Below are 18,003 nucleotides of genomic sequence, written 5' to 3' on the forward strand. Positions count from 1 at the left end.
AAAAATAACTTGAATATTTCAGAAACATTTCAGAATTTTTAACGGATTATATTTAGAAAATTTCTTATTTCAGTATGATGAAGCTCATGTTAAATTTTCATTTTGTGATAGTTTCCCTTTAATGCAAAGGCTGCTATTGGTGCAGATAAACCCAACTCACAAGTAGCAGAGGGGAAGGTTGGAATATTTTTGCTGTACTTTAAGAGGTGGGGCTGGTAGATTTATGTTCCAATAGGATGGCAATCATTCCAGGAAAACTGGCCTAGTACATACTGCTAGCCAAAAGGCTTCCCCAGAATAAACTCCATGTGCACACACAGCATTTGTTTTGAATAGGGTTGGAAGGGAGGAAAAGCTAAAGTGAGCCTGGGCAGAATGCATGACAGTCAATAGGCTGGTGCTGTGGGACAGACAATGGAATCATTGGGGTAAATTTATCAAAGAGTGAAGTTCCGCCACTAGAGTGAAATTCCGCAGCTCTCAATTTCTTTGGGATTTTGAAAGGCGTATTTATCAATGGGTGAAAGTGAAAGTTCACCCTTTGATAAATACGCCTATAAAAATCCCATAGCAATGAATGGAGAGTGGCGGAATTTCACTCTAGTGGCGGAACTTCACTATTAACTTCACTCTTTGATAAATATACCCCAAAGTGTAGAGTCCAATAGAGTGCAGTGTATCACATTCACCTAATTACTCACAGCATGGCACACACTATACACTGGCACACACTATACACTGGCACACACTATACTGGTACAGCCATACAGCTTAATCGGAGAAGTAAAGCTGCCGAAGCAGTTTATTGCCAATAGATTAGTCACAATTATACAAGCTATAACACTATATTTATTCTGTAAAAACTCTAGAAGCTCTCTCTGTTTGTTTAGCTGCCATATTAGCTTGGTGTGACATCACTTCCTGCCTGAGTCTCTCCCTGCTCACTCATAGCTCTGGGCTCAGATTACAGCAGGGAGAGAGAGGAGCAAACTGAGCATGCTCAAGCCCTAGCCCTGGAGGTTTAAGCTGAAAACAGGAAGTCTGATACAGAAGCCCATGAGTACACAATAGAAGGAAAGAAATGTGCTGTTTCTTTTGACAGAGGACTCAGAGCAACATTACTTTGAGGGTTTACTGGTGTATTTATATAGACCTTTACTTAATTTTAGCCTTTCCTTCTCCTTTAAAGGCCAGTGAGGGTGAGACTTGGGGGAAATGCCTGTTTATACTATAACAAAATGTATTTTTTCTTTAAAAACAATGCTGCTTTACTCCCTATGCACTTCTGTTAAATGTCAGTTTTGTGTTACTAAATCTATTCAGTTTCCATTAAAGGGGCAGTTCACCTTTAAGTGAACATTTAGTATGTTATACAATGCTAGCTAGAATTATACGCAATGTTTGAATTAGTCTTAATTTAAAAAAACTGTAAAAAAAAATAAGGAAGAATAATTCAATTTGCCTTCCTCTTCTGACTCTTTCCAGCTTTCAAATAAGGGTCACTTGCCCCATCTAAAAAACAAATCCTCTGTAAGGCTATAAATGTATTGTTATTACTCATCTTTCTATTCAGGCCTCACCTATTCATATCCCAGTCCCTTATTCAAATCAGTGCATGGTTGCTAGGGGAATTTGGACCCAAGCAACCAGATGGCTAAAATTACAAACTGGAGAGCTGCTGAATAAAAAGCTAAATAACTCAAAAACCACAAGTAATAAAAAATAAAAACCAATTGCAAATTGTCTCAGAATATCCCTCTACATCATATTAAAAGTTCATCATCATACTAAAAAGGTCAACAACCCCTTTAAATGGCATAATTTAAACTCTTGGTTCTTTCCAAACTTTCTTATTTTTCAACAAATCCTGCAGCTTCTGGGTTTCAGAAGGACAGAATCAGTACCAAGTACCAACAGAACCATGGACATCACTGCATTCTATTCATCCTGCCCGACCCAACATATGGAAGGTCATTTGCATGGGCAGTAACCCATGGCAACAAATCAGTGATTAGCTTTAGTCAGTCACCTGCAATGAGAACAATGATACAAACATCCGATTGGGCGCCACAGGTTACTACCCAGCATTATTAAATGAACGCCATATTATGAGCAACAATTTCTTAAAAAAAAAAAAAAGGCATGACAGTATCAAACTAAAGAGATCTATATATTCCTTTAAATTGCACAAATCACTCTCCATGAGAGATAAGCCCAGCAGCACTGCTGAAATCTGCACTAATCACCTGCACTTAGAGATGAGCCGACACAAACCCATCACTGCTCTAGTTTTCCTTCATGATCTGCTGCCAGGAGATTAGAATATGCAGCCAATGAGCCCTCATAATATGCCCTGATAATATTGTGACACTGTAGCACTAACGCTGTGGCACTGACGCTGTGGCACTGACGCTGTGGCACTGTAACACCAACACTGTAACACCAACACTGTAACACCAACACTGTAACACCAACACTGTACCACTAACACTGTAACACTTACACTGTAACACTTACACTGTAACACTTACACTGTAACACTTACACTGTAACACTTACACTGTAACACTTACACTGTAACACTAACACTGTAACACTAACACTGTAACACTAACACTGTAACCATTAACACTGTAACCACTAACACTGTAACCACTAACACTGAACCACTAACACTGTAACACTAACACTGTAACACTTACTCTGAACCACTTACACTGTAACACTAACACTGTCCAGTGCTGTCCGTACCAATTCTTATGCCTCACAGTCGAGGTTAAGTCGTGACATGTAATGAAAAATGCCTTACCCTTTAAACAAAACAGGGATTGTTTATTTAAGCTGAACAACTACGTCACAGTCATCCCATATCTGGCCAGTCCTACACTTAATTTTCATCTGATTCATTAAGAATTCTATTGCTTCATTAAACATTTTACACAGGGACTAGTTTTAACTGCAACTTACCAGCTGCATTTCCCATGTGTTCTTCCTGCGACTTATCTCCCGGTAAAGCCTTCCCGCCGAAGGCAACTTCGGGGGACTTTGGAAAACGAAGAGCTCCAAGTGCCATCCCACCGGTGATTTCGATTCTAGCCGGCGGGAAGGCTTTTCTGGGAGATAAGTCGCCCTGAAGAAGAGGAGATTTGTTGCCGGTTGTCATCTCCCCAAATGTGCATGTGCCCTTACCCCTAAAGGAGAATTCAACCATTTCCCAAAAAAACCCGTACCCCCACCCACGTAGACCCCCCTCTCTCCTCCACTCCAGCCTAGCTGCCCCCCGGGGAAATGCCCCTAACTTTATACTCAACCCTTGGTGCAGATTCAGGCATCAGAGTTCCAAGCAGCCATCTCCCGAGTCCTCGGTAAGCAGCGCGGGAGACGGGCGAAACAGCGCAAGTGCAGTTGGCGCGATTTACCGGTATGCGATGGTATGCACGGAAATAGACTTAAATTGCAGAAGAGCCGGAAAAAGATGGGTAAGAACTAGAAGATGGCTGCGGTGAAATCTGATGCCTGAATCTGCACCGGGGGGTAAGTATAAAGTTAGGGGCATTTCCTTCCTGAGTGTGGCAAGTACAAGTCCTCTGGCACGTCCTTTACATTAATCTGAAGTGACACACACACACACACACACACACACACACACACACACACACACACACACACACACACACACGGAACTGCTGTGCCTGCAATTTCCCTTCTCTTCAACTATTTCTAATATTTATCCTCAGTCTCACGGACTCTCCTAACTCCCTGCACTGCTCAATATTCTCAGTGGCAACCACACAATTCTCAGTGCATTGCTATACAACATAAGGGACCTAGAAAGACCAATTCACTGGGGGTGCGAAGTTGTTGGCCACAGTTTAACATTTTTGCAGGAATCTCGTGCCCACATATGAACAGTGTAGTATTTTCCCTGCAGAATACAGTCTCTTAAAGCAACAGTTCAGTATAAAAATAAAAACTGGGTAAATAGACAGGCTGTGCAAAATAAAAAATGTTTCTGATATAGTTAGTCAGGCAATAATGTAATGTATAAAGGCTGGAGTGACTGGATGTGTAACATAATAGCCAGAACACTACTTCCTGCTTTTCAGCTCTCTTGCTAACCAATCAGTGACTTGAGGGGGGACCACATGGGTCATAACTGTTGCTTTTAAATCTGAGCTGAATGCTGAGGATCAATTGCAAACTCAGTGAACAATTATGTCCCATGTGGCCCCCCTTATAGTCACTGACTAACTCAGAGTTAGAGAGCTGAAAAGCAGGAAGTAGTTTTCTGGCTATTATGTTACACATCCAGTCACTCCAGCCTTTATACATTACATTTTTGCCTAACTAACTATATTAGATACATTTTTTATTTTGCACAGCATATTTACACAGTTTTTATTTTTATACTGAACTGTTCCTTTAAAGGGCTTATTCACCTTCCAAACACTTTTTTCAGTTCAGTTGTTTTTAGATTGTTCTCGAGAAATAAAGACTTTTTTTTCAATTACTTTCCTTTATTTATTTTTTTACTGTTTTTCCAGAATCGAAGTGTAAAGTGTAATGTTGGTGTCTCTGGTGTTTGAGTCTGACAGCTCAGTAATTCAAGTGCTGATTCTGAACAGTTACAATTTTACAACATTTAGTTGATCCATTTCTCAGCAGCATCTCTGGAGTATTAGCAACTATTGTATCAAATCTAACAGCTGCCTGTAATGAAACCCAGAGATTCTGCTCAGCAGGGACGAAGATAAGAAATGTATCAACCAAATATATCAGTTTAGATCAGTTTACAGGGTCAGTGACCCCCTCCCAGAGCTGCTTTAAAAGGTGAAAATGGCACTTTACACTTCAATATTAGAAAAACGGTGACACATAGAAAATAGAAAGTCATTGGAAAAAGTTATTTCTGTGCTCTATCAACTAGTTGTTTGAAGGTGTTCACCTTCCAAACCATTTCTTCAGTTTAGTTGTATTTGTATGTAGTTGTATCCATCGGAAAAAAACACTTTTTTTTCGATTGCTTCTCCTGTTTTATTCCTTACCGTTTTTTTCAAAATATTGTAGTAATTCAGTAGCAAAACAGTTGGCTTTAAAGCAGTGGTTCGCCTTTCAACTCAGCTTTTCTTCTGTTATTGAATAGCCAATTATAAGCAACTTTCCAGTTGGTCTTAATTTTTTTTTTTTTTATAGTTTTTGAATTATTTGCCTTCTTTCTGACTCTCTCAGCTTTCAAATTGGGTCACTGACCCCATCTAAAAAAACAAATGCTGTGTAAGGCTACAAATACATTGTTATTACTACTTATTATAACTTATCTTTATATTCAGGCCTCTCATATTCCAGTCTCTTATTCAAATCAATGTATGGTTTCTAGGATAATTTGGACCCTAGCAACAAGACAGCTGAAATTACAAACTGAATAAGTCAAAAGCCACAAATAATAAAAAATGAAATCCAGTTGCAAATGGTCTCAGAATATCCCTCTTTACATCATACTAAGTGTTAATTTAAAGGTGAACAACCCCTTTAATGAAACTCAAGGATTCGGCTCAGCAGGGACAAAGATCAAAACTGTATCAGAAAGATATAAGGTAAAACATGAAACTTTAAACTTCAATATTAGAGAAACAGTCACAAATAGAAAGTAACTGAAAAAGTCTTTATTTCTGGTGAACGGTCTGAAAAGATCTGTATTGAAAAAAACTGTTGGTGAACAGTCCATACAAAAGCCTCACCTAGTCAACATATCACCAATGACAATGAAATTAGAGTTACGTGCCACTGCAAATATGTTCTACACAGAGTTTTATATTTGTTCTGCAGAAAGAAAGAACAAGAAGAACTGGAATGCAATGTATTATCTGGGAAATACAGATCAAAGCCTATGAGGCTCATTCTAGATTAGTCGTAAATTGGTGGCCTTTCTGGTGGGGCACAGGAAGACACAGCCATGTTCAAGCCTTTCTGGTTTCACAATCATGGATTTTGCAAGACTTCTATAAATTATAAAACCCCTTTCCTTTGAAAATGGTTAGGGCCCGTGCAAGAATGGGGAGAATAGGACCACTGATAAGATCGGGCCAATTTGGTCAAGCATGTGGATCATGCCAAGAACATTGCCAAACAGGTACATCAGGTTGTGTATGGCCACCACTTTGTTGTGCATGGCCATCGCTATGTTGTGTATGGCCATCGCTATGTTGTGTATGGCCATCGCTATGTTGTGTATGGCCACCGCTATGTTGTATTGGCCACCGCTATGTTGTATTGGCCACCGCTATGTTGTGTGTGGCCATCACTATGTTGTGTATGGCCACCACTATGTTGTGTATGGCCACCACTATGTTGTGTATGGCCACCACTATGTTGTATTGGCAACAAATATAAGAAAACTGGGGACATGTGGCCAACTAAACACATTTTCCTGTATCAATCCAGTACTCATTCAAGTATGAAACCAAAGGAAATTAAATGAGAAGCAAAGAGAAACCCCTACCAAAGTAAAAGCATGGTTGAAGGCATAAAGAGCAGCTGACACAATGCTGAATCATGGCGCATGAGATGGAGCCAAGTGGCTTGGGCATGCTTCTCTCATCTGTACTGACCATGTAACTACCTACTCTAGCAGAAGTGAAAGATTCTCAGCCCTCCAATCCAGAAAGGCAGCGATATTAAATCCTAATGCCATTCAACCAAGGAACTCATTTCAGAGAGAAAATTATTAAGCTCATGTAGTTGTCTCCATTCATGTAAATCCAATCAGTCCTGTGATGACAGAAACACAGGCCTTACCCTCAAAGAAACACCATAATAAACAGATTTTATAGGAAAACCTCAACAGCCCGCAGAATACAGTTTTTCTTCGACGAGGACTATATTATTGCATAATTATTTACACAGTTCTTATGAGTAACATACATGTGGAAATTACACAGACGCTAAAATGTGGGAACCGAAACAAAACATTCTGTAATGTTGCTAAAACCAAAAAACTAGATGACTTCACTGCTCTAGTAGCGATTTTGGGCATGATTTCCGTAGCTCCTCTTATTTCATGTACCTTGTACAATCTCTGAGCAGTGAGATGCAGGAGGGGATTGGTCTTTCCAAGTGGCTTTACTTGCCCTTTAAAATAAGAATCCAGCCAGAGGAACGCCTGTACCTATAATAAGGTAAATTCCTCACAAACTTAACTTAGACTCAAATATTTTCAGCAACACCTTTATACCATGATATGATGGAAAATGTAATCTGCCAATGCACTGTACGTGCTAGAATAAGGTACATCTGCACCCCCTTGTGCTGGCCAAATTATTCCAGGTATCAGTCCCTCTTGTAAGGAGGCATTTCCAGCATGGTGGTCCATTATGAATACAAATCCATGCCATAACAGCACAAGCAAAGCAGTATTGGTAGTTATTGCCATTGTTAAAGGGATTCTGTCTTGATTTTTAGGATGTCGTTTTTATTTCTAAATTACACTGCAAATAATTCACTGTACAATATAAAATGTCATTCCTGAACCAACAAGTGTATTTAGTTGTAATATTGGTGTGTAGGTGCATCTCAGGTCATTTTGCCTGGTCATGTGCTTTCAGAAAGAGCCAGCACTATAGGATGGAACTGCTTTCTGGCAGGCTGTTGTTTCTCCTACTCAATGTAACTGAATGTGTCACAGTGGGACCTGGATTTTACTATTGAGTGCTGTTCTTAGATCTACCAGGCAGCTGTTATCTTGTGTTAGGGGATTTTATTAAAATATTCAGAAATACAATAAATATAAAAGCATCAAACCAAATGAACAATCAAAACATAATTAAACATAATGAAGAATATTTAAGACTTTTTGTAAGATTCAGAATACTGCATTCCCTTGTTTTAATAAAGGACAATGTCTCTACAAATTATCTCAGTCACCGTTCCAATTGACAGACTTAGTTGGAGCGGTAGTCATTTTACACCTCATGTGCCATAAATGATACCGTATAACGGCAATGATGATGTACTGAGTTGTTTTGTCCCAGCTCGATGGCTTCCGACTACTCCATGGAGAATTCTGCAAAACTTAAGGTTTTAATCAAATCCAACTTAAATGATCTGCCATACTCTCTCTCAAAAGAAAGAGACACCGGACAGTCGAGTAGAAAGTGTTCCTGTGATTCCTCAACCCCGCGGGCAGTGGCATAACAACCGGGGGAGCAGGGGGTGCACCACTGTGTTTTTAGGCAAATGCGGCTGTATATGCAGCCGTTTCCGGGTGTACGGAGGGGGGCGGGGCCCGGCTGCACGTCCCGCGCCAGGGCCCGCCCCCCCCTCTAGTTGCGCTGTTGCCCGCGGGCATTCTCTATCAACCACATTTAGGTATTTCATATTGCCCCTTATGAACAGCTTCCCTTGGAGTGATAACCATGCAATATCCCAATATTTCCTGCGCATCTTCTTGTTTATCATTAACTTGAAACTTTCCTCTAACAATTCTTCAGGGCAGTCTCTAACACACATAGGAGATACAAAGTGAAGATCTAAGATCTTCCAGTACCGCACTCTTCTATGTTGAGTTCTCAAATCCTCAGCACTAACACACCACTTTCCAGTATTTTAATCACCTTTCACATATAGATGGTAACAAGGCCTCCTCTTATCCTTACCTCTTTAACTCTGCCACCGAGTAACCAATCCTTGATAAAAGGCAATGCCCAGTCTCTAAAGCTGGCCATAGACGCAAAGATCCGATCGTACGAATCGTGGATTCGTCCGATTTTCGGACCATGTGTGGAGAGTCCCGACATTTTTCGTCCGTCGGAGATCGGTCGTTTGGTCGATCGGACAGGTTAGAAAATTTCTGTCGGCTGCCGATAATATCTCTGCGTGTATTGCCGATCATACGATTTTCAGAGGGAGACTGTCACTAGTGTTGTCAGACATAAGTATCGTACGATTGCTGTCAGGGGCAGAACATTGGGTGATCTGTTCTTATTTGATCGGAATGGTAAAGACTTTGATCTGAATGGTTAGTGGAGGGTCGGGAGATGGGAAAGTCCGAACGTACGTTGATTCGTACGATCGGATCTTTGCGTCTATGGCCAGCTTAACACTGATTTCACACAGAGACTCTTCCCACTGCACCACCCCTCCAAAGTTAGACTTAAGAAAAATAGTGCAGAAGAAAACTACTGGACATGGCATGTCCAAACCTCCCCTCTTCCTCTGCAGGAAAGCGGTTCCCCCTTTAACCGGGTTGAGCCTATTCCCCCAAAGCGTTTGGAAAATCAGGCTCTGGTTCCGGGCATAGAGAGATTCTGGCAATAAGAAAATGTAGGAGACAAAAAGAAAAAGTGGAATCAGAAAAGTCTTGATAATGTTAACTCTTGTGTTATGAAGCTGCTATCTGGTTGCCTTCCCATTGTTCTTTTGTTTGGCTGCTGGGGGGAAGGGAGGGGGTGATATCACTCCAACTTGCAGTACAGCAGTAAAGAGTGATTGAAGTTTATCAGAGCACAAGTCACATGACTGGGGGCAGCTGGGAAACTGACAATATGTCTAGCCTCATGTCAGATTTCAAAATTAAATTAAACAGCACTATTAAATAATGTGTTTTGGAAAGAAAAACATTTTCTCATGACAGTATCCCTTTAAGCACCTCTATGGGAAAAAGGTGGAGAATGCTGGGAACGTTCGACCTCCCCTAGTATAAACCAAGTACTACTTGGATTGTTTGGTCAGAATACATTTATGGAAGGATACTATTTGGTTACAAGAGGAGTTCCCACACAGCCTACAAACCCCCAACTTCCCACCCCTGCCCTTTAACTAAGGTGGTCTCATATTTCCATCTGTAAGGCGAAGGTACGGTAGAAACAATCAAGACAAAAAAAAAAAGCAGGATAAAACAGGAGCCTTTAGTCATATGTCTTGAAGCAGGGGAGATGGGCTGAGAATTGATTCTAAATGGCTCACTATGGAAACGGAAGTTTTTCTAAAGAACCACCAGCTATTCATGTTGCATATGGACGCCAGGGGAGATTGTTCTTCTTGCAAGTAGAACAGAACCAAAGTACAAACAGGGCTTGTTCTCTCCTCAGTCACAATCTTAATTGGGCAATTTCATCTTTTCACTCTCTGGTATAATGCTCAGGTAAAAGAGCTGCAAGTATTAACCCTGCTACACAAGTATAACTCAGTGGGTACCCTTCACTCTAGGCCTCAGGCTGGCAATTTCATGGGCATTTGCTTGAATATCAGCATCCGTTTGGCATTATGTGAAAAATGGAGCAGGCACTTCCAAAGACCAATCTTCCAGACAGACTTGTAAGATAATATAGTAGTTTATTTCAGGTTTCTTTTTGTGTGTTGTATATAGTTTTTGTTGTTTTGAATTGTCTTTAATATTGAGAGCACTAAGATGGCGGTTAACCAGCCCACTGGAAGTTTGCTTAAGGTGGCCATACACTGAGAGATCCGCTCGTTGGGCAATATCGGGCTGATCCGATCGTGGGCCCTAGGGCCCAACAATTGAAACCTAACAAATGGTAACGGGCGGTCGTGGGGCCGCATCAACGAACAGATACGGCCGCGATCCGACGGGATTTTTAGTCCCATCCGATCGAGATCTGACCCACTTTCGGTCAGATCTCGATCGGGGAAGCCCGTCGGGGGGGCCCCCATACACGGGCCAATAAGCTGCTGACTCGGTCTGTCGGCAGCTTTTATCGGGCCGTGTATGGCCACCTTTACTTTGGTGAGGTCATAGCCAAAAGGCTACCAATAGTGATGAATTATGTTGCCTGATGTGTGAAGCCTCAGTATCTACAACGCCTATTGGCTATCTCTCTTTTTAAATATGCTGTGAGATATGGGATGATTTAGCCTATATACAAAACGTGAAAGGCAGTATCCATGTGTACCGAAATAAACTACTAAATAATCTCACAAGTCTGTCTGGAAGATTGGTCTTTGGAGGTTCCTGCTGCTGCATTTTTAATGTGGTTTATCCGCTCCCTCAGCTGAGGGCTGTGCACCAGGACCTCTTCTCGTAATCGGTGAGTTTTTATACTTTGAGACCTGAGAATTTCAAGTTTACTGCTAATCAGTGTTCATCATTTAAATCTGTTTGGTATTATGGTCTGATCTGGCAACACACATACTGATACAAATGTAACAACAAGGACAACAACAACCCTCCCCAGTAAAACAAATGTTTAAATAATGAAACTAAAAGTCACCAAATATTTGCCAGGCAGGGGAGAGGGTACCAAATGATGCTCTCTTCTTTGGACCCGGCTGGCAGTGTTGCTTAGCAACAGCCACTTGGAAGATGAACCGGGTTACATTTAGCTGTGAGGCCTATAAACTAGCAAACAACCAAGAGCAATCATCTCTGAAGACATGGCCTTCCATGGAAGAGCATTTAAAGGCTACAACACGATCCATGGGTCATTGGCACTGCGTATCTTGACAGCGCTATATAAATAAATGATGATGATGATTGGCGCAAGGCTCAAAGAACATGAGACTTCCCAGGAAATTGTGGACAAGCCAGACAGCACATGTCCATAAAGTGGCAAATATCTGGTCAAGCTTGGAGTTCACCAAGGAAGGTGCCACAGGAGAGTGTGTCCCCGGATTTAAAGGACACCACCACCCAAACCGGGAGAGAGTTTGAGGTTCAGGTGGCTATGAAGAATGGGAATAATGAGGAGAGTCCTTGATGGCTCATCATAGGCATGTGTGATGGAAGATTGAGGAGAAGTCTACTGATCATACGTCACTCATGAGAAAGCTGGGAGACCCCCCTCTTTATGTGCATGGGTTTGCCCAGACATGAGCACTTGCTGGCCCAAGCAGAAGTGTTTCCCCCAGCAGTACTACAGGCTCTATTAGTTGGCACCTTCGTTGGGGGAAAAGATTTTACGGAGATAGATACCATTAACATAACTGTTATAGGCAAGTGACAGTGTGGGACTTTAAACTGGGTAACTCTCCTGCCACAAAATACCCCCATTGCTGGCAACGGGAATAAAGTCAAAACACCAGGTCCCTAATGGGGACCCAGATCTTACTGGTGCCACCCAGAGGCAATTTAGTCAAGAGATATAGTAGAATCCCTTGCTAGGGAGGCCATTAAAGGGCAACTAAAGTCTAAAATAGAATAATGTTAGAAATGCTGTATTACGTATACTAAATATAAACATGAACTTACTGCACCTGCAGCCTAATAAGACAAATGATTTATGCTTTCAAAGTTGGCGCAGGGGGCTGTTATCTTGTAACTTTGTTAGACATTTCTGCAATATCAAGACTCGCACATGCTCAGTATGGTATGGGCTTCAGTTGGGATGTTAAACTTAGGGAGTCATAAATTATCAAAACAGCACAAGTCAAATAATATCTGCCATAGAAGCCAATACAGCAAGACTGATTAATAATCATAATATAGTGACTGCACTGCGTCTCTGGACACAAATCTCTACAGGGAATCCAACAATGCTGCTCGAGTTCTGGGAAGTAAGGTGGGGGGCAACCCCTGCCATTTGAAAGTATGATCGTTTACCTGCACAGCAGTTGGGGACCATCTGACAATTCCTATCAACAGCAGTAAAAGAAGGGGGAATTGCACTGCATACAGTCAGGTTTATGATAAAAACTGTAGACATCTTTTAATTAAAGTATATTGGAGATAGATTTCTTTTTCATTAAAGAAAGTAAAAATGGGATTTTATATGTTTGCCTTTACATGCCCTTTAACTGTCCACAGGACTAAAAGGAGAACTAAACCCTAAAAATGAATGTGGCTAAAAATGGCATATTCTATATACTGAACTTATTGCACCAGCCTAAAGTTTCAGCTTATCAATAGCAGCAATGATCCAGGACTTCAAACTTGTCACAGGGGGTCACCATCTTGGAAAGTGTCTGTGACACTCACATGCTCATTGGGCTCTGAGCAGCTGTTACATAGTTAGTTTAATTTAATAGTTAAAAAAAAGTCCATCAAGTCCAACCCCTCCAAATGAAAACCCAGCATCCATACACACACCCCTCCCTACTTTCACATAAATTATATATACCTATACTTTTAGGTACTGTTTAGTATCACAATAGCCTTTGATATTATGTCTGTTCAAGAAATCATCCAAGTCTATCTTATAGTCATTAACTGAATCAGCCATTACCTGGCAGTGCATTCCACAACCTCACTTTCCTGACTGTGATGAACCCTCTGCTTTGCTTCAAATGAAAGCTCTTTTCTTCTAGTCTAAAGGGGAGGCCTCTCGTACGGTGATTCTCTTTATGGGTAAAAAGGTCCCCTGCCATTTGTCTATAATGTCCTCTAATGTACTTGTAAAGTATAATCATGTCCCCTCACAAGCGCCTTTTTTCCAGAGAAAACAACCCCAACCTTGTCAGTCTCCCCTCATAATTTAACTCTTCCCTCCCTCTAACCAGTTTAGTTGCACTTAGTCTCTGCACTCTCTCCAGCTCATTTATATCCTATATCTTAAGGACTGGAGTCCAAAACTGCCCCCATACTCCAGATGAGGCCTCACCAGGGACCTATAAAGAGACACAATTATGTTTCATCCCTTGAGTTAATGCCCTTTTTTATACAAGAACTTTATTTGCTTTAGTAGCCACAGAATGACACTGCCCAGAATTAGACAACTTGTTATCTACAAAGACCCCTAGATCCTTCTCATTTAAGGAAACTCCCAACACACTGCCATTTAGTGTATAACTTGCATTTATATTATTTTTGCCAAAGTACATAACCTGCATTTATCAACATTGAACCTCATTTTCCAGTTTGCTGCCCAGTTTTCCAGTTTAGACAAATCACTGTGCAAAGTGGCAGCATCCTGCATGGAACCTATAGTTCTGCACAATTTAGTATCATCTGCAAAAATAGAAACAGTACTTTCAATGGCCACCTCCAGGTCATTAATAAACAAGTTGAAAAGCAAGGGACCTAGTACAGAGCCCTGCGGTACTCCACTAACAACACTGGTCCAATTAGAAAATGTTCCATTTACCACCACTCTTTGTAGTCTATCTTTTAGCCAGTTCTCTATCCAGGTACAAATACTATGTTCCTGGCCAACATTCCTTAATTTAACCAGTAACCTTCTGTGTGGCACTGCATCAAATGCTTTAGCAAAGTCCAAGTAAATCACATCCACTGCCATCCCAGAATCCAGGTCCCTGCTCACCTTCTCATAAAAAGAAATTAAGTTAGTCTGGCAAGATCTATTATGCATAAATCCATGCTGGCATACACTCATATTATTATGATTTGCTATAAAGTCCAGTATCTTTACATTAGCAATTCACTAAGCTTAGAGGTAGTCACTAATTATCCAGCAGAAAATGAGGTTGGTCTGTAATATAAGCTGATGCTACAGGGCTGATTATTACATTTTGATTCAAGTTGCACTGGTTTCATATTTTTCGTGCTTCATTTTTCCATAAAAGATCGTTCATTTCAACACACGTGTAGAGCTGAATGGTCAGATATACATATAGAAACAATAGAATTTGCCCTGTATCTGATGACTCAGCACTAGCAATGGCCAATGTTCAAGTGCCATCAAAGGCACCCGATCAAAATTTGCAGCCAGCCCGATCGATATCCAAGTATTCTACCCATATCGGTTGGTTCATCTACCACCATACACGCAGCAAATATCGTACAACAATTAGTTTTGTATGATATTATTGGTGCGTCTATGGCCACCATAGTTTAAAGTTAATGGAGGTAGTTTTAGGAACTTGGCCTCTCATGTTTGGCTGGTTAACAACGTGGTGTTGCCAATCTTGTTATTTTCACCTCCCAGACCCCTCTTATTTTGCAGCAGAAGTAAGCGCAAACCCTGTGTTTATATGCCTTTTCTTGACCAAAAGGTGGCTGGTTTGGCGAGGTCACCCGACATGCCCACCATGAGGTTGATCCAATTGTTTAGTCCTGGGGCAAAACTATCCAGGCCTGAACATCTGGTGGTACCAGCTCAGTCAAGAGTGTTTTTGTTGACAACTGAAGCAAACCCTGCAAGGATGGACTGTTCCACAGCACTAACACTAAAGTGCTAAACCGCTTTTATGGTGAAGTATTAGAGCTGCAGGTGAGTACAAAATCCACCACATCAGGCATGTCCAAAGTGCGGCCCATTTTTAAATTTACACCGGCCCTGGGTCATGAAATTAATAATAATGCGGCCCTCCAGCATAGAGCAATCAGGAATCACGTAGCCCTAGCCGTAATATTTGGGCACATTAGTGAAATTTTCACCTCACTAAATCTGGCCCTCCTTGTAAAAAGTTTGGACACCCCTGTACCACATGATGCATGGGCCAAAAGTTACTGCACTCGAAAGGACTGCTTGTGTGCCCTCCCTCCGTTCCAGTTCACCCCAAGCAATTGCCCTTTTATTAAACTGGACCTGGGCGTGACTCTACATTACTATACGTTATGCAAGTAACATAGTAAGTTAGGTTGAAAAAAGGCACAAGTCCATCAAATTAAACCTTTTAACTTTTTTTAACCTGCCTAACTGCCAGTTGATCCAGAGGAAGGCAAAAAAAAAAAAAAACATCTGAAGCCTCTCCAATTTGCCTCAGAGGGGGGAAAAAAATCCTTCCTAACACCAAAATGGCATGTGGTACAGCGCTCAGTTTTGCACAGCCACGAAATACCCACAACTGCACAATGTGAGTGTTAAGGCCCCAACTTGTAAAGAAGCAGAGGGTCAGCAGCAGGATTGAATGGGGGTGTAACAAATAGATATAGATCTGCCCACCTCGGGAAGCAACAAATGAACCCTATGTCATCATTCTAATAAAGCCAGCCATTGTTAAACACACCTTTACTTGCCCTTTAAAATACTATCCAGCCCCAGACACCTGTTGAACATCTCAATATAACAAACTGGAGAGGGCTTGCATACAGACAGAAGTAATGATATAAGAAAGCAAATGTATAAAGCAGCCTCTAAAAATGATCTTACTGTTGCTGAGGGTCAAAGGCCCTAGCAACAAGATAGCAGAATAGCAAGGCCAATCTGTCACACACCACAAGACCAATTGCAAAGATGCTTAGAATACTTTTATCAACAACGCAGCTGTCGGATGCCAAGGGCTGTCATTTTGCAAGATGTAAAAGATCTATCCATGCTACAGTTGCGTCCTGTAGCGTTGCCATGTAAATTCACAATTAGACAGCAGCCTATGACATCATCAGTTATTGTGTGTTGTAGACTTAACTAATTCAATGTATTTCTCCCACAAACCAACATACCTCAAGGCACCCCAAATCATTCCCCTTCTTACCCGCAGCGCAGACAGGTCGATGTCATCCAAACTCCGAGCTGGTGGGTCTGATGCCATGATCTCAAGCGTGTACGTGTGTATGTATGGGTGTGTATGTATGTGTGTGTGACGTCACAGTGCACACAGGCTAATGGGGTCACATGGGTCGTTGGCAAGAGATGAATTCACATGCCCGCTGCAAACACACGATTGCTCATGCACTCTATGGCTGTGCTATGTGCACATTTTAGCACACGGAGAGGATACACACAGCGTTACACACACTGCAGACACACAAACCAGAAGGATGATGTACGTCTGCAGTCACTGCAGCAATAGCAACACTAAAACGGACTCATGACACACACACACTGCAGCTCCCCAGTCAGATGCTCAGTGCCGAATACACAGAACGGTTACAGACATACCGGGAGGCAGCAGCGAAACACACACAAACTGCAGTGAGTCACATGCTGCAGACAAACCACATCCAACCCCCCCACAGACACACAAAAGTGAGACACCCACAATATAGACCTGCAGCACCAGCACACAATCATACACTGCCGACGACGACAAGGCTCTCTATGTATACGGCACAATCCAAGGAGCTGCAGCAGTTACACTCCCACAACTCCCACACACACACACAGTCACACCCACGGCCTGCAGGGTGACACAGACCTACAGCAGCGACATGCTCAATAACACAGCCCTGCCAAACACCCACTCAACACACACACACCAGCTGTCAGCTCACTTGCACCTCACACAGGGGACACGGACAACAACACAGCCCCACAGACCTGGCCAAGCACTTGTATGTACACAACCCCTCACACTGCTCACACACTATACACAACCCCTCACACACTATACACAACCCCTCACACACTATACACAACCCCTCACACTGCTCACACTATACACAACCCCTCACACACTATACACAACCCCTCACACACTATACACAACCCCTCACACACTATACACAACCCCTCACACACTATACACAACCCCTCACACACTATACACAACCCCTCACACTGCTCACACTATACACAACCCCTCACACACTATACACAACCCCTCACACACTATACACAACCCCTCACACTGCTCACACTATACACAACCCCTGACACACTATACACAACCCCTCACACACTATACACAATCACAAACAACTCCCAATCACAGACACCCGCACTGAGCAAGACACAGGCACCCTGTAAAGATGTGTCGAGAGCAAGTGGCACAGGTAGAGTGTGAGTGCGCAGGCCCGTGTGACAAGCACAACGTAAAATGGCTTTAGGTAATCTCTATTCTCCCCCCGTGGGAACACTTAGTATCTTCCTTCTACAGTAAAAGTCTATAGATCCAGGTCAAGTTCAATCCTGTCCGGAGGGGGGGGGTAGAAGATGTGGCGCCTCCTCTACAGCTCCCTGTGGTAACTATGTCGCTCTTCTCCTCACAGATGCAGCTCCGTCCCCGGTTATGTTCACTACAGACGAGTCTTCCCCCTCTCCCTTTACCCGTACCATCCCCTTAACGCGCGAGGCCGCACCTGGGACGTGTCACGCGCACCGGGGGTCCGCGCGCTGCACCTGGGAGGATCCCGCGCATAACTCAGCTCCGGCGATTGGTGGAAAGCTAAGTCACGTGACTGTCAACTGCATTGAGAACACAGAGGCAGCACCT

At 42.3% G+C, this 18,003-nt stretch overlaps 1 protein-coding gene across 8 annotated transcripts in view; it reads right to left on the bottom strand.

Moving 5' to 3' along the window:
* The window catches only part of mink1.L (misshapen-like kinase 1 L homeolog), a 93,072-nt gene extending 75,844 nt beyond the window's left edge, over window positions 1-17,228 (bottom strand). For 6 of the 8 annotated variants that reach the window (XM_041585130.1, XM_041585127.1, XM_041585129.1 and 3 more), the window contains exon 1: window positions 16,324-17,228. In XM_041585130.1, the coding sequence (XP_041441064.1) occupies window positions 16,324-16,380 (57 nt within the window). In that variant the 5' untranslated portion in view covers window positions 16,381-17,228. 8 annotated transcript variants of the gene reach the window in all.
* Between the last annotated feature and the right edge of the window lie 775 nt (window positions 17,229-18,003).

This window comes from Xenopus laevis, chromosome 3L, assembly GCF_017654675.1.
Source record: "Xenopus laevis strain J_2021 chromosome 3L, Xenopus_laevis_v10.1, whole genome shotgun sequence".
NCBI classification, from domain to species: Eukaryota; Metazoa; Chordata; class Amphibia; order Anura; family Pipidae; genus Xenopus; species Xenopus laevis.